At 48.3% G+C, this 16,604-nt stretch overlaps 1 protein-coding gene across 1 annotated transcript; it reads left to right on the top strand.

Moving 5' to 3' along the window:
- Nucleotides 1–803: 803 nt before the first annotated feature.
- On the top strand, nt 804–16,096 carry SVOPL (SVOP like). The gene is made up of 14 exons (XM_030959755.1): nt 804–882; nt 1,408–1,499; nt 2,485–2,583; nt 3,034–3,105; nt 3,210–3,334; nt 4,616–4,679; nt 6,066–6,191; nt 8,064–8,192; nt 9,719–9,792; nt 11,913–12,115; nt 13,329–13,440; nt 13,842–13,923; nt 15,414–15,503; nt 15,872–16,096. Exons 1-14 carry the CDS (start codon nt 804–806, stop codon nt 16,094–16,096), a joined length of 1,572 nt encoding a protein of 523 aa, XP_030815615.1.
- Nucleotides 16,097–16,604: the final 508 nt, after the last annotated feature.

The raw sequence follows: 16,604 nt of genomic DNA on the forward strand, positions 1-16,604 counted from the left end.
ATACTCTCAGCCATTAATTCCCTCCAGCTCTCGCCCTTCTGCAGCCTCTGCTGGTTGGCTGTGGCCAAGCCCAGCACTCCTGAAGGGAGATCATCAAAGGAGAGGGGGTCAGCAAAGTGCAGATGTGTTGAGCCCCCCCCACCCCCTCTGCAGTGCCTGAGCATGCACTCAGCAGGAAAGGTTGTGGGTTTAAGCAATCAGTGTGCTTAGGATTAAAATTAGTTTTTCTGAGAAGGAAAAGCAACAGTGGTGAGGCCAAAAGATCTCGTGCTGAAAGCCAGAAACACTGGCAGAGGAATCCAGCTTCCAGTTGCAATCCAGAACGCTTGGCTGTGTTTATGGATGCCCTGAGAGGATGGGGATTAGTGTGCCAAGGGAGGAGGCAGAGGGGTTGGGTTGGAGCAGAAAGCTGTGTGCTGCTTGGGTGAGGAGCAAAGTGCTACCCCTGCCACTCTCAGGGTGCTGGGGTTAGGGAGCTGGCTGGGTCATCTGGCTCTGCCTCAATTGCAGAGTGCAGCACCTCTACCCCGGTCTTTCCGTAAAAACAGCCAGTGTGATGTGGTGACTGATGTCTCTCAGTTAACTAACTTACCCTGTGATGTTTTTATGTGTTTTTCACCAAAACCCTAATGGGAAGGGACTCTTACAGTCAAATATGAGTTTCATCAGCTACTGGATCTGAAAGTTTCCACTCCAGTATGAGAAACTGCCTTGCTGTTTTCTTGCTCAGGTGACTGTTGTGAGATTTCACAGGTAAATCCCAGCCTTGCCTGCAGTGACAGCAGATCCCAGCAGGAGCTGAGATGGCCACTGCACCAAAAGAGGCAGAAAATGCTATTGGCTTGGAGGAAATCCACACAGAGAGAAAAGAACCACCAAAAGGTGGGTTTCTATCAACAGGACTGGAAATTTGGGTCCTTGTTTAGCTGGAGGGGTAGAGGGAGGGTCCCCAGTTGTGCCACTCCAGCCACTTAAAACCTCTGTACATGGAGCCACAACATCAGCACCCTACATTCCCCTCCCACCACACCCACCAGGCTGGTAGCTGCTGCCTATGGCAGTGGGAAGAGCTGGATGGCTTGGCTTTTCTCAGGCCTCTGCTCTGTGTAAACATTTCATTATACTGGTAATTTGAGGATTCATTTACTTGGAATAATTTTTGAAATGCTAGTCTGCTTCAAAATCATTTTAAATAGTACAAGGCTGTTCTTCCTCTGTTTGCACTGGCTGCTGTTTCTGCCCTTCCACCAGGACATCCAGGGGCTGGTCAGTGCACATAAAGCTGGTAGATGTTTCCAGGCTTTTTCCTGGTGCAGTCCCACAGGAGCATGAGAAAATTTTTTATGAAGAGGAGGTACAACTTGACTGCTGATAGGTTTTGTGTCTTAATTTTCTTTTCATGTTTAGGACAAAAGACATTTACAGTGGAAGAAGCTGTGGAAACCATTGGGTTTGGGAGGTTCCATATCATGCTTTTCCTCATCATGGGCAGCACTGGGGTAGGTATCTGCAACCATCTGTGCTGGCCTGAAAAAAGCTTTCTTCTCATTTTTCTCATTGCCGTACAATAACAACCATAAGCACATAGTGCTGTCAGACCATTTTTTACATACATACCTTCTCAAGCAGGATTTCTGCTATTTTCATCCTTGGTAAAAGTAGATTTTGGTCCCATTGATATCAGACCCATTTCAGGGCAAAGCTGAGCAGGTTGGCCCAGAGCATCATGGTTTGGCCCCTGTTCTGGAGCACTGTCGGGACATGTCTTCAATTAGGGCCTGAAGGTTAGGTTCAGCTTCACAGTTGCACTTTTCATGTCATCCCCCTGGCACCCAAATCCTGCGCAATCTGGCTCAGAAGGCCTGGCATCTTCTCACCCCTGGCCACCTGAAAAATTTCATAACTTTCAGGGTCTTGGGTTAATTGTGTATCTGTTTTGGGAACTTGGGCAAAAGCTGGAGGCCAGGCTAGGCTAAAGATGTAATGAGGGTCTATCCATGAAGATTGCTGCAGCTAAGGTGAAAAAGTCTGAAGCTGTGTGTAAAGAGTCAGCTCATTCCTAACTGAAGCCAGCGCTGGGGCACACAGCCAATTAAGCGATGATGTTTTTAAACAAAAACAGTTTTAAGAGTTCATGTTAGATGCCTGAATCCACAGCTAGATACCCAACCAAGCAGCTTCGTTTCCAGAGATAGTTGAAGATCTTCTAATAACCCAGGAGGGTAAGAGTCTTCTCTGCCAAGGATGACTCTTTCCAAACTTCCCAGATACACAGAGTACCTGCTTTCTAGGTGTTCCTTTCTCTCCTCCCTGTCACCCAGATCAGGCACAGGGCTCAGACCACTCTGGAGATACCATGGCTTCACAGGACAGTTCTGACATGCTGGAACTGCCATGGCTGCAGGCCTTGTAGGACTGAGAGACTTTTCCCTGTGGGTTTCTTGTGGTTTCCCTTCTTGCTAACGCACACACTTGCTCCCAAAGGTGGTTGAAGCCATGGAGATCATGCTGATAGCTGTTGTGTCCCCTCTCATCCGATGTGAGTGGCAGCTCCAAGACTGGCAGGTGGCTTTAGTGACAACAGTGAGTGACTCATGCTCCCCCAAACAGGTCCTCCACCATGTGGTCATAGTCATGGGTACCACCATGGGTTTTGGAAAGCACATTTCCCAGCAAACCAAACAAATTCCTAGGGTCTCTTTACAGGGACAAGAACAGTGCCACAACTGTAGACATCAGAAATAAAGCTGATGAGAGCAGATGTCCAGGCCCAGAGCAAGTAATGTCAAAGCAAATCCCCACTTCCACATTCTTGTTTTGAAAGCCCTGCCACCCAGCCCCAGCTTTGAGGGCTGCAGCAGTGAGTGCCTACACAAAGGAAGCCATCCCCTGAAAGCCTCTCCCTTGTGGCTCTGGGCGCCACAGTTCATCCTGCTGCCCTGAGAACACAGAGCTCACCCACAGCTCAAAGAGCAGAGCTGCCCCATGTAGCTGGGCATGGGACCTCCACAGCTGTGTTCCAATTCCCCTCAGATGGTGTTTTTTGGCTACATGGTGTTCAGCATAGTGGTCGGGCTCCTGGCTGACCGGTACGGCCGCTGGAAGGTGAGTGGCTGCTGGGGGCCGCACGTCCTTTTCCTGCACTCCACAGGAGCCATGCACCTAGCTGAGCCCGTGCCTTAATGACCCTAATTCCTGCCCTTTTGCAGATCCTGCTGCTCTCCTTCCTCTGGGCAGCCTATTTCTCCCTGCTGACCTCGTTTGCCCCGTCCTACACCTGGTTTGTGTTCCTGCGGGCCATGGTGGGAGGCGGCGTATCGGGCCACGCGCAAGGGTAAGGCTGAGCCAGCCGCCTTCCCGAGAAGGTAACGGAGGGGCTGCAAGGGGAAAGGCGACCAAATTCCCACATCACCTTCAAACAAAAAGCCATTCTGTAATTTCACCCAATCCGGGTCAATTGGCCTAATTTGCAGCTCCCAAGGACTCCTGAGGCCTGGAATAGAGGGGGCAGCTGGTTTTCATTAAACTCGTGACAGAGGGGTTATTAAACACATATAAAAACAATTAGACAGGTAACAGATGAGTAAAGGCTGCTTCCTCCTTAAAAAAAAAAAGTCACAACAACTCTGCTTAAGTAGAAAATTATTTTTGAATTATGTGAAATGCTCCCACTGAAATTAAGTTTTTGTCTTGTTGGGGCAGAAAGGAGGATGTGGGGAAGAAACATTCACAATACTAACAACCACTTCTCTAGGGACTTGGAAAAATAGGGGGATTTTTTTGTTGACTCTCTTATGGAAACAAATGAAACATTTCAGCACCATCCATGGTTTCTCAAAGCCTGGTTGCTGCCCACAAAGGAAAGACCAAAACTGGTCACATTGACCCAAAAGCCCTTTGCTGAAGGAAAGAACATAGAGGAGAGAGGTGCTGTTGGGAGAAGGCACCTGCACCTGGATCATGCATCTGCTGAGCTGCTGGCACAGCCTCCCTCACAGGAAGGCCCCCATTCCCTGGCCATGGAGACTGCTCCTGAGCCTCATGAAGGTGAAGGGAAATTGAACATTTTATAAAACACTTCACTGGCTGAGACAGAAGGAGCCACTGAGGGCCTCTTCCCACCTCTCTCTCTCTGTCTAGCTAAGGAAACAAAATTCACACTGGGGACCTTGAGAGAGATGCCTGTGCCACGAACCCCATGCCCCAAGGGCATGCCAACCATTTAAAAAGTGAAATAGAGTTTTCTTTATTTCATGGAAAAGAAGCCTTTACTAAAATGTTCATTTCTACGAACATGTCTATGCCTGTGCTGACACCTCAGTTACCCCACAGGACCTTCCCATAGGTTTCCTGATGTATAGACTGCAGTGTTTACCCGCTTGTATCCCACAGCCATGGGCTGGAAAGGATTCATGCCTCGTATTTCCCTTGCATGTAATTTGGTGCTGGAGTGGGAGGTATATTGAACAGGGATTCCTTGTCTCTGGGTGCTCAAGGTGGAAGAGGGATGGTAAGAGGGATGGTATTCATTCTATGAGTTGAGCTGAACTGTTACTTGATTTGTATGGGAATTCTCATTGCAACCTTATTTCTACCTTTTCCCCTTTTTTTCTAGACTTATCATAAAAACGGAATTTTTGCCCACCAAATATCGGGGATACATGTTGCCCTTATCTCAGGTAAAAGTGAGCACATCACTGTTTCTTCTGTCTCCAAGTCCCAGGAGATTTGTCCCACCACAGTTTGGAAGCCATGTCTCCAGCACATCAGCACTTCTCCCAGACTAATCCCACTTATCTGGGTCTGAGCGAGTGTCCACTGCCTCCTGTGCCTCGGAGTGTGGCATCTGTGTTATTAAAGACATACACAAGAGAGAGGCAATATCTTTTCAAATGATTTGATGCTCCAAACATTTCATGGGGACTTTGAGTGATGGCTAACACCCAAACTCTTGGTTGTCCTATTGGCAATGGGGCTACCTGGTCTAATGGGGGCAGCACTGATGGACTGGCAGGCACTGGAGCTGGTGGCATTCCCAGCCCACTCCAAGTGAGGTGTATCCCCCCTCCCTCCTCTTTGGACTCCCAGAGATAAGAAGTGGTTTATGTAGTGACTCCCACGTGAGGTCCTAATCTGCTCCTCTCCCTGCTCAGGTTCTGCCAGGGGCTTTGCACAGGAGGGTTAGCACAGATAGTCCCAAATTTGGCCTGACACATGCTGGGAGGGTTGTACCCACTTGCTGGGTCATTGCTTACTGCAGACTTCTGCAGTGGGCAGTTGTTGTATGTGCAGATGACCAGTGGTGACACCTCTGAGTGCACAAATCCATCCCACTGCTCAACCAAACTCTCTGTGTCAGGAATAATTTACTTTTCACTGCAACCTGATCCCAGGACATCATTACCAAAGTGTTATCAGAAACACAAAGATTTATGGAAGAACAATCTTGTATTTCTCCCCAGAAATTTGTTATTTCTGTCCTCAGGATATTAATGAACTTGCTGCAGCTTTTGTGATTTGTGGCTGAACTCCCTGGGGTGGTCTCCTGGAAAGGGATGTGTCTCCTAATGGCAACAAGTGAGCTTCAGAAAGGAATGTACTGGCAGATGAGAGGCCAGATTCACTGTTGGTATAGCTGGGCATTGAGCCTACTGGAGGGCCACCAACTTCCAGCAGTGGAAATCTGGCCTGGTTTTGCCTTCTGAGCTTGTAAATCTCCTGCTTCCCTGCGGAGACCTAAACAACAGGAAAATTGATGAGCATGAGCATTAGCAGAGAAGTGACTGAAAGGACAAAAGCAGTGGCTTTAAGTACAATTGTATCCACAGCAAATCATTGGTTTTTACTTGGAGCTAATTAAGATACCTTCACTGTCCTTCCCCAAACTTTTGTCTTTCCCTTTTTTCCTCCCACCCAAGCCCAGCTTTTCAGACAGCCATGAGATGGCTCAGTTGAACCTCAACATTCCCTAGCACATCTATCCACAGAACTGGACCAGAAGGGAAGAAAATAAACAAATCATTGCCCTGTGTTCATGTTCTAACCCCCTGCTTTCCCTTGGAAAGGTGTTTTGGTTGGCAGGATCCTTGTTGATCATTGGCCTGGCATCAGTGGTGAACCCAACCATTGGCTGGCGGTGGTTGATCAGAATTGCCTCCATCCCTGGCATCCTTCTCATCCTGGTGTTCAAGGTAGGAAGATCTCCACTCTCCACTCCCCTCTGTACCGCCACTGCCCTGATGTCTCCCCAGGCACCATTGCCCTGCACCCCCTTCATCCTAGGGCTCTTCTTGTGTCCTCCTTTCTCCTCTTCAGTCCTCTCACACAGCAGCTTGGTAAGGTCCTGAAGTCCTGGTGGGGCTGCAGACCAGCTGCTGGGAGATGCCACCTTGCTGGTGATGGCCTGGCTTTACTGGTCTGCTGTAGTCCTCCAGCAGCCCAGGTTCCAGTGTCCAAGCTGCCAACAGCACCCAGGTATTGTGGTGATGGGCCAGGCACCAAGAGGAAGACAGGCTAGATAGCATATGAAAATAATGGCAAATAATACCTTCAGTCTAATGCTGGGTACAGCACACTCTCTTCAGCCTTAACATTTTCTAGGGCAGAGGAAAGTAGCCTCAGTGAAGTGTTCACAGAGTGCCAGGGTGAACCACAGTTTCCCCAGCTTTCTTTCTGCTTCAGGAAAACCAGCCTTGGACATGAGAACCATCTGGTTTGTGGAGGGTGATGTGGAAAATCCCTGCCTGCAGTGCTCATGGGCACTGCAGTGCTCAGCTGTGGCTGCTGGAGGCTATAGAGATGGAAAAGCTCTTCCTGCAGCTGGGTGAATGCACAAATCCATCTGGGGTGCTACCTGGGCAGGCAAATGTAAGGTTGCTGTGAGTGTCACCCATATAACCTGGATGTTTTGTTTCCCTGATTATTTTTGCCAGAAAATTTGGATAGCTGAAGTTTGTAATCCAGAGGAAAAGAAAAGACAGAGTTAGTATACATACTCTTTAAAAAGGGGGGCTTTAATTTACATTTGAGTGAAATAGATGTAATTGTTTATAATTTAATAGAGTCACTTAATTAAAAAAACTATTTTATTTTGGAAAGAGCACCAAATGCTAGTGACGATTTACATTTCAACCACTTCTTCCTTTTTATTAAAATGGCCTTGTTGTGCCTTCCAAAACTTTTGCTTCAGCAAGTAATATGTGCCTCATCTCATTTTAGAATGTCAATTAATTCAGGATTGTTTTTGTTAAACCTGTGTCTTTGGCTTTCACCTTTCACAAGCACTTGACCCAGATCAAGTGGCAGACCCCTGGGAGCTGGACCACCAAATGGGTTTGTTGGGCAGGGTGAGCCCCCCAGATTGGGAACGGGAGGCTGGGGCACACAGAGTACCCCATGGCATGGCGGGCAGGGAAGGACAGACAGAAGGCTGCTCCAGCTCATGGGGTGCCGCCAACCTGAGCAGGCTCCTGGGCATGATGTGGAGCTGTGAGTACGTCAGGAGAGGCACAGAAAGGCTGTGAGTAGGACAGGAGAGGCACAGAAAGGCTGTGAGTAGGACAGGAGAGGTGCAGAAAGGCTGTGAGGAGGACAGGAGAGGTGCAGAAAGGCTGTGAGGAGGACAGGAGAGGTGTAGAAAGGCTGTGAGGAGGACAGGAGAGGCGCAGAAAGGCTGTGAGTAGGACAGGAGAGGTGCAGAATGGCTGTGAGTAGGACAGGAGAGGTGCAGAAAGGCTGTGAGTAGGACAGGAGAGGTGCAGAAAGGCTGTGAGTAGGGCAGGAGAGGTGCAGAATGGCTGTGAGTAGGGCAGGAGAGGTGCAGAATGGCTGTGAGGAGGACAGGAGAGGTGCAGAAAGGCTGTGAGGAGGACAGGAGAGGTGCAGAATGGCTGTGAGTAGGGCAGGAGAGGCGCAGAAAGGCTGTGAGTAGGGCAGGAGAGGTGCAGAATGGCTGTGAGGAGGACAGGAAAGGTGCAGAAAGGCTGTGAGTAGGGCAGGAGAGGTGCAGAATGGCTGTGAGTAGGGCAGGAGAGGTGCAGAAAGGCTTCCTGCTCTGCTTGCAGTTCATCCCGGAGTCGGCACGGTACAACGTGTCCACGGGGAACACGGGGGCTGCGCTGGCCACGCTGCAGAGGATAGCCAGGATCAACGGGGCAGCCGTGCCAGAGGGACACCTGAGGGAGCCTGCCCAGGTGAGTCCAGGCTGTCCAACCCATCCATCCCAGGCAGGGCTGCCAGATCTGGGCTTCAGGGAGGGAGTGGGACTGCCAACCACATCTTGCTGTGCCTCTCTCGTCCTCCTTGCCTGATTCTTTTCCAAACGATTGCTGAAAGTAATGATGATGTCAGTTTTCTTTTGGAGAAACAGTAACCTTGGCCTTCAAAATGGAATGGAATTTTCTGCTCTTTTTTTCTTTGCTGTGAAAAATATTGGGCTAAGAAAATATTTGCTTCCTTGGCCTACTGGCAAAGCATGCTGTTCCTTATTGCCAGCCCGTCCTACAGGGGTGTTCCCTCTGCCATGGGATCTGGGAACTGTCCCTTGGGGTCCCTCTCAGGGCTGTGGCTGGGCAGGCTGCAAGGATCCCTGCCATGAGGTGAACCCAGCACTTCCAGAGGCTTCTCCAAGCCCCTGGCTTGGCTTGTCCACTGCGTCCCAGGACCACAGATCCTGAGTGTGGAGCCACAGAGCAGCAGAAGAGGGTCAAAGGAGGAAAGACCTTTTCACTGATAGCACCACCTGTACCTGTGAGCAGCTGAGCAGCTCAGGAGTGGATTGCTGCTGGACTGAAATGCCCAAACAAATGTGTGGGTGCTGCAGGGGGTGGGGGCAGGCTCCCCCCAGACTTCTCCCCCTCTCATCCAGTCTGGGCCCTGCTGACTGGTGGGTGGGAGGACTTAGGTGGCTCCTTTGAGCCCCAAGACAGGAAGATAAAACAAATCCATTGTTCAGGGCCTCAAAATTATTCATCTCTTTTAAATCCCTTTCCTGGATCTTTTTCCTTCATATTCAATCCCACAGGCACTGAGCATTGTCCTTAGCAATTCATGCAAGATGGTCCTATTGTATTGGAATTAGTTAGGATTAAAGCTTCCCTGTAATTCAATTGAATTTATGTAATGGACCCACATTGGATGTGGGAAGGGCTGTTGTTAGTTTTGCCCTTTCTCAGGCTTAACCAATGATGAGGAAAATAAAGTCAACCCACACTATCCCTGTTAACCTGTCTTCCCTTGGTGGTGGGACCCTGGAGGGCAGCAGGCCAGGCAGGGCCCCCAGCACCTGCCAGTCTCTGCTCACTGGCACTTCAGGCCCCCAGAAAGATGTATGTGTCCAAAAGCTTGTTTCACAGGCAGAGCACCACCCAGGGCAGTGGGAGCTGACAGAAGCCCCAGCAATGCTGGCCCCCCAACAGCAACCAGGGCCCCTCACAGTCACAATGGGACCAGACTGCTCAGATCTGGGTGTCCTTTGGGGCCAGGAGAGCTCAGGATGTTCTCCGCTCCTCCATCCTTTGCAGCGCAGCTTCCTGTGGGTATGTTTTGGGAAGCAGGGCTTTGCTCTCTGGAGGTTTGCTGGGTGCTGTGGTGCACCATCTGTGGCTCTGTCTCTGCCACAAGCAGCCTGGGGACAGGGGGAGCACAGGAGGGCCTGGCGTGACAACTGCTCTCACAGATGCCTTTATAGAAACTTCTATTTCTATTGTATGATTTTCAGGAAAGAAGGGGAAGATTCAAGGACCTCATCCACCCCAAATACCTGAGAACCACTTTGCAGATATGGATCATATGGTAATTTTGTGGGTTTTTTTGTCTCTTGCTTATCAGCTCATTCTCTTGGTTGACAGTGTGCAGGGAGCAGGATTCTCCCACTGACTCTGCCTTTAACAGGACACCACTCTGCCTCTGCTGGTGGCTGCAGATCCCTGGCAGCTGAAGGGACACGGATCACCATAGGTTTGTCCTGTTTCAGACCACACCTCAGACACCCTGACTGGTTGCTGTTAACTTAGGCAGAAAAGGGTTGGACTTGCAGGATGGTGCTGTGAGTCCTTCCTCAGGACAGAGCAGCTCCTGGGAGCCAGGGGAGAGCCACGGGGCAGAGCCCACACCTGACTGCAGCGGGACCAGCTCTGTGCCTGCAGCTCTCCTTCCCTGCTTGGGGAAAACTTATTCTCCCCAGGGATGGCCAAAGGACTGCTGAGATGGGGCTCTGACAGAAACACATTCACCATTTCCAGTGCTACTCCCTGGGGGAAATTAAGGCTGAGGAGACAGGTTCCATATGCAGTGTTCCCAGTAGCTGTATGCAAGGATAATACATGTTTCATTGGCTTTGCTCTCTGGAATGGAAATGTATAAATAATAGGTCTGTGGGAACCCATCGACCCAAAATGTTGTGAAGTCAGGCCTTGAATTTTTTATGGTTTTTTTCCCCTTTGAATGTTATGAAATATATTTTTGCTTTTTTATTTTTCTTTGTCTCCTAGCTGTCCCAGGAGTTCCTGGTATATTCTCAGGTCTGCATTTCCATCCCCCCCAGCATTCCCTGCCTTCCCAGGTGGCTCAAATTCTGCTGCTCATTTCTGAAACTGCCAGGGGGGATAAAAAAGTGAAAATTACTTTTCAGCCTGCTTATGATCAGGCGTATTCTGAATTACTTGATAATGACAAAGCAAGGCTGCCCTCACCTGGGTCCCCCAGAGGGTCACAAGTCCTGCCAGCAAACCTGCTCCAGCATGAGCTGCTCTCTCCACAGACCCACAGGTCCTGTCAGGAGCCTGCTCCAGCATGGGCTTCCCATGGGGTCACAGCCTCCTTCAGGCATCCACCTGTTTTGGCATGAGAACCTCCAAGGCTGCAGGTGGATCTCTTCTCCACTGTGGACTTCCATGGGCTGCAGGGCACAGCTGCCTCACCATGGGAAGCATGGAAATCTCTGTTCTGGCACCTGGAGCACCTCCTGCCTTTCATTCTTTACTGACTTGGGTGTTTCTCACACCAGAGATGTTTCTCACACATGTTCTCACTTCTTTCTCTGGCTGCTGTTGCTCTTGCACAGTTTTTTCCAGTTCTAACAAATGTTATCCCCAAGGCACTACCTTGGTCAGCAGCTGGATTCAGCTGACATTAGCTCTGTGAGGCATGGAGGAAGCTTCCAGAAGCTTCCCATAGAAGCCACCCCTGTAGTCCCAACCCACTACCAAAACCTGACCGTGCAAACCCAGTACAAAGCTGAGCTATGAGCTGGGGTGAGGTTTACTGAGAAAGAGCAGTGCCTGGATGTAGGTAGGAGGGGAGTGCCATGGGACGGGTGACCAGTGGCCAGGTGGATGCCTGAGCCACCTCTCTGCTCAGGCTAAGGAGTTCCATCATGCAGAGCTGGTGCGAGCAGCAGCAGAGTGTGGTCACCAACCATTGCGGTGTTGTGAGGGTCCCCAGGATGAGGTGAGAGATGAGAATCTTGACTCCATGTTTCAGTAAGCTGATTTATTATTTTATGATATATTATTTTATAATCATATTATAATTATATTATAATTATAATTATAATTATATACTAAAACGATACTAAAGAAAGAAAAAGGAGACATCAGAAAGCTAGACAAGAATGAATAATAATGCCTGAGTCGTGACACAGCTGACTATGATTGGTCATTAAGTTAAAACAACTCACATGGAACCAATCAAAGATGCAACGTTCAAACCACATTCCAAGCAATCAGATCATTATTGTTTACATTTCTTTTCTGAGGCTTCTCAGCTTCTCAGGAGAAAAATCGTGGTGAAGGAATTTTTCATAAAATATGATGGTGACAGCAGTGATTCCAGGGCACCCCAAACCTGCTGCATTTGAGTTTCCTCACCTTCCCCATCCCAGCTGCACCTCACTGCAGCATTTCTCCCCACAGGCTTGGCATCGCTTTCGCTTATTACGGCGTCATCTTGGCCAGTGCTGAGTTGCTGGAGCGGGACCTTGTGTGTGGCTCTGCAGCCCCAGCGCTGCAGGACCCCAGCGATGCCTCTGAGGAGAGCCACAGCCCCTGCCACTGCCGCTTGTTTGGGCCTGCTGCCTACCAGAGCATGATCATCAGCACAGCCGGAGAGATCGCACGTAACCCCTTCCCCCATGCCTGCCCTGCCATTCCCCTCTCATGGTGCTTGCTGCAAAGCTTTGAGCTGTGCCTGCACTCGGTGACAGGGGCTGACATGAACTGGGCACTGCTGGCAGCTTCTGGGACATACAGACCCAGGAGCCTGTGGCTCCTGGCTCAGCAGGGCACTCAGTGGGACACACCTCAGGCTGGGTTGTGGGCAGAGTGTCTTGGTTTGGAAAGACAGGAGTCTGCTAAGGAAGGCAGGAGCCTCCCCTGAAATGGAGAATGTAAACCCTCCCCACCCCTCCGAATTGCTATAAATTTCAAATTAAGGGGCTCTAAGGCAAAAAATATGGGAGCAGGAAATAACAGTTCTTTAATAGGGAAGAAAAAAAATTAAAAGGATAAAATAAACAATGCAGTACACTAAAACAACACTGACAGAGTCAGAACTCAACCTGACACCCTGTGGGTCAGGGTGTTGGTAGCAGTCCAATTGGAAATGTGGCTGCAGTCCTCTGAAGTATCAGGTGTGGTTCTGTTGGAGCAGGGGGTCCTGTAGAAAAGAGTGTATTTTTCCTCCAAAGATCCAGTGGAAGAAGAGGCAGCTGCTCCTCTGGGAAATCCAGTGGAGAAGCTGTGCTGGTGTTTCACAACCTCCGGATTATATCTGAGTAGCAATGCTTGGCTCCTCCCTCTGGGCTCACATCTCACAATGGGATGTTACAGTTCTTATCAGTCATGCACTGACATTCAATGGCTGTTATCAGCAGATGTCCCCTCCCAAGGGAGGAGTGATTGTGATCACTCAGAGAGAGAGATAAGGCAAACTGCCCACTTGACAAAAGTCAACTGCCATACAGATGGTAATAGAATATGTCTTGCCTTGCAATCTGGAACAGCAGAGGGAGCAAAACCACCCAGGCCTGTGCTGCTTACCCGGCCGTGCCTTCCTTGCACGGCTCAGCACAGACATTGGTGTCCTGGCTCAGCACAGCCAATTTCAGAGAAGCACAGGCTTCACCATCTGTGGGGAAGGGTGAAACACAAGGAGCATGGGGGCAAATCACAAACTTTGGGTGCAGGAAGAGAATGATAGGGTTTGTGCATTTTACAGGATGTTTGGTAGGCACCAGGTATCTTTGAGTCACACTGTGTAAGGTCTGTCAAGGCAGACAATCATTGCAGTTAGATCATCAAATGTTTTATGGTTTTCCTTTTTATTTCCAGTGAATCCTGTGAACATTCTCAGCATCAATCTCCTCGGAAGACGTCTAAGCCTGTGTATCACCATGGGATGTACAGCTCTATTCTTTCTTCTCCTTAATATCTGCACCTCAAGGTACTCTGGCTGAGACCATGGGTCTTGTTTGAGGGCATGCAATGCTGAGGTCAGGACCTCTGGTAGTCTCAGGTCACCAGCCTGTTAGGCCAGTAATTCTTGTAGGTCTAAGAAAAGCCTCTGACAGGCTCTCCTTTTCCTGGGAAAGCTGTGGCAGCAGATTCTGTGGTGCGGTGGTGTGCAGAGGGGCTCACTTGTACTCCTGAGCCCTCATGGCTTCCCCTAAGCATCCAACAAGCTGCTTTCTGGCACAGTCCAGAAAATTAAAAAATGTGTGAACAACATGCACTGGAAAGAAGTTATATTTTTCATTCCCTTTTTTCTCCTTTTTCTTTCTTTCTGGCATCTCTTCTGATGCTGCTCAGTGACATTAACTCTGCTCCACATGGCTTTATCTCCAGGGCAGGCATGGTTGGCTTTCTCTTCATGCTGCGTGCCTTGGTTTCAGCCAACTTCAACACCATCTACATTTACACAGCAGAGGTGGGTTCTCCTTGAGGTATGTTGAGCTGCTTGGAGGCTTCAAACACCATTTGTGTATACCCAGGAATGCTGCCTGTTAACTTGTGGACTAGTTAAAAGTCACCTTCCTAGAACTGTGTATCTCTGGCGTCTTGGCTGCAGTGTTTTCATATGCAAGGTAAAAGAAGGAATCACAAAACCAGCTTGGAGATGACAGGAGTAGATGGAAGAGCAGCGCCATACTAAGCCAGCTGGCACTCAGCTCCTATAAAACATTATTTTTGAGGATGTTTGGTATACCACTGTCTTCCAAAACCCACAATCTTTCCCCTATTTAACCCCCGCAGTGAGAAAGCAGACTACCACTAAAAGGAATATTTTCCAGCACTTAAGGGGCTGTATGAGGTAGTATATGAGGTAGTACATGGGGTTATATGTATGATTCTTTTCACTTAATGGGAATTGCTATGTTTTGTCTGCAAAAGGTTTTAATCCTTTAAAGAGCTTTTCCTTCATACAACTTTGGATCCACGAGTTCTGCGAGTTAAGTTTAAATTGTTGTCGTTTTTTTGTTGTTCTTTTTTTTAAAAAAATTGTATGGTGTTAAATCGATTTCCTTGTTAATTGACTAAAATGATCCAAAGCAAACAGAAGTAGCTCCCTTGCACTTTTAATAGCGCACTGTAATATTTAAACTTGCACCTGGCTTTAATACCACAATTTTAGCAGTTTTGAATAAGTTGCTGTTGATGTAAAGACCATTGCTGTAACAGCCACGCCATAAATCAATTCTACTCACAATTTAATCAATAATCAAAATCTTTTGAGCCAAGTGCCTGGACTATTCCTTAACAACTTAATTTGCTTGGCCCAGTAAAATATTAAAAAAGGCTTATATGAGTATACTTGCTAAAATCTGTGGATATTAAGAGGACTAAAAGTTCAGTAAAATTCACATTTAAGTGTTTCATTGGCACAGGTGTTGGGTAGGTGTGAAAGATAAACAACACAAAGCACATTCTTCTAAGCCTGAATATTTCTTACTGGGATCTGTTGTTCTTTTTCTTCCTTCTAAACAAAGGTGCTGTTGATAAAAATGAATAGGCAGACTTGAATGCTGCAGACAATAGCTTTTCTTCCTGCTTCCCAGATACAGGGGGGTCAATCAGTAGAAACAAAAATTTTCCTTCACCATCCAACCTAACCTCTGTGATTTTGATCATAGAGCCAGGAAATAAAGTGGTGGTAGTGGTGCTAAACAAATGCTAAACAAAGGGGAATCACATCCAACTTTGACTTGCCCTAAAACTTTACTTGGAGCAAAAAATGAGAGATTTGTAATGGCTCAAATGAGGCCTAAAGAACTTTTATTCCTTTTCACATCTTATCCCACTAGCAGCCATTGGTAACACAATAGGTCTCTCTGATGAAAAATTTTAAAAAGAAAGAGAACAGTACAACTATTGCAGATTGCTGTTGCACTAATCTAATTTATTTCTGGCCTGTTTTAGGTTTATCCCACCACAATGCGAGCGCTGGGGATGGGGACTAGTGGGGCATTGTGCCGTGTGGGAGCAATGGTGGCTCCATTTATATCACAAGTAAGAGCATGCTTGATAATGTTGGTAAACATTGTGCTGAACACTACCATCAAATACAAAGATGTCCCTGAAATTCATCCAAAAAAAAAGGGATGATGTAATCAGTTCCCTCCCAACCCTGTATACAGAGTGCTTGGGTGGTCCTTGCCAGATGCAGCTTTGAGTAACTCTCATCACAGAGTTCAGCTCACTAGTACTTAATACACTAGTATTTGATACTTCCTGAAAGCCCTTAAGGTTCCCAAGATACTATTTTTTCTATTGTGGAGTCTCTCAGGCACTTGTGACCCTTTGTCCACTCTTAATTGCTAATTAAGTGCCAGCCCCCCACACCAACAAGCTGCTGTTTGATGTTCTTTGACCTGCAGGTTCTTATGAGTGCTTCTTTCTTGGGAGCCCTGTGTCTCTTCTCCTCTGTGTGCATCATCTGTGCCATCTCTGCAGTGACACTGCCCATCGAGACCAAGGGCAGGGCCCTGCAGGTGGGTACCACCACTCCCGGAGCTCCTGTGGCTCCAAACGCTGTTAGGGACTTGGAGGTGACGATGCAGCCAGAATCCAAACCCAGACCTCCTGAGGTTTCTCAAGCCTGACAGGCACTCACAGGAATGTGCTGCTGCAGCAGCTTCAAGCACTGTTATCCCAGTTGCCCAAAGCTTGCTTCTTGTAAAAGAGCAAGCCAGGCTGCCGGCCCAAGCCGCCTCATGTAAGTGAGCTTTAGCTTGTGCAAGCCTCTCTGTGCATCTCTCTCCAATCCTGACTTGAAGGTGCAGCTTCCCAGGCACATGCTCTGCTCTGCCTGTGCTGCAAGGAGAAGAGGGCAGCAGATGCACAGAGCACCTAAATTACCGATTTCTTAATCAAATTCAAGGCCCCTTCATCAGTCCATCAGCTAAACCCTTATGGTCAGCGTTTTCTATAAAGCAGTTAGCCAAAACACTAAGCCCAAAGATTAAGGGGGAAAGTTTAAATTTAGCAGTCTCCAATGTGCAAGTCACACCAGTTTATTTAGAGGAGGTGGTGAGCAGTCCTGTGATTCCAATAAATTCATCTATACCAGCATGGAGATTTTCATGGCATGCGGCAGCATGGCCACACCGC

This window comes from Camarhynchus parvulus, chromosome 1A, assembly GCF_901933205.1.
Source record: "Camarhynchus parvulus chromosome 1A, STF_HiC, whole genome shotgun sequence".
NCBI classification, from domain to species: domain Eukaryota; kingdom Metazoa; phylum Chordata; class Aves; order Passeriformes; family Thraupidae; genus Camarhynchus; species Camarhynchus parvulus.

Bases quoted from the DNA above. Each gene is read 5' to 3' on its own strand.
- SVOPL (XM_030959755.1), top strand. From the start codon at position 804: ATGGCCACTGCACCAAAAGAGGCAGAAAATGCTATTGGCTTGGAGGAA. The intron at 2,584-3,033 runs GTGAGTGACTCA...AATTCCCCTCAG, and splicing joins AGGTGGCTTTAGTGACAACA to ATGGTGTTTTTTGGCTACAT. The intron at 12,116-13,328 runs GTAACCCCTTCC...TTTTATTTCCAG, and splicing joins CACAGCCGGAGAGATCGCAC to TGAATCCTGTGAACATTCTC.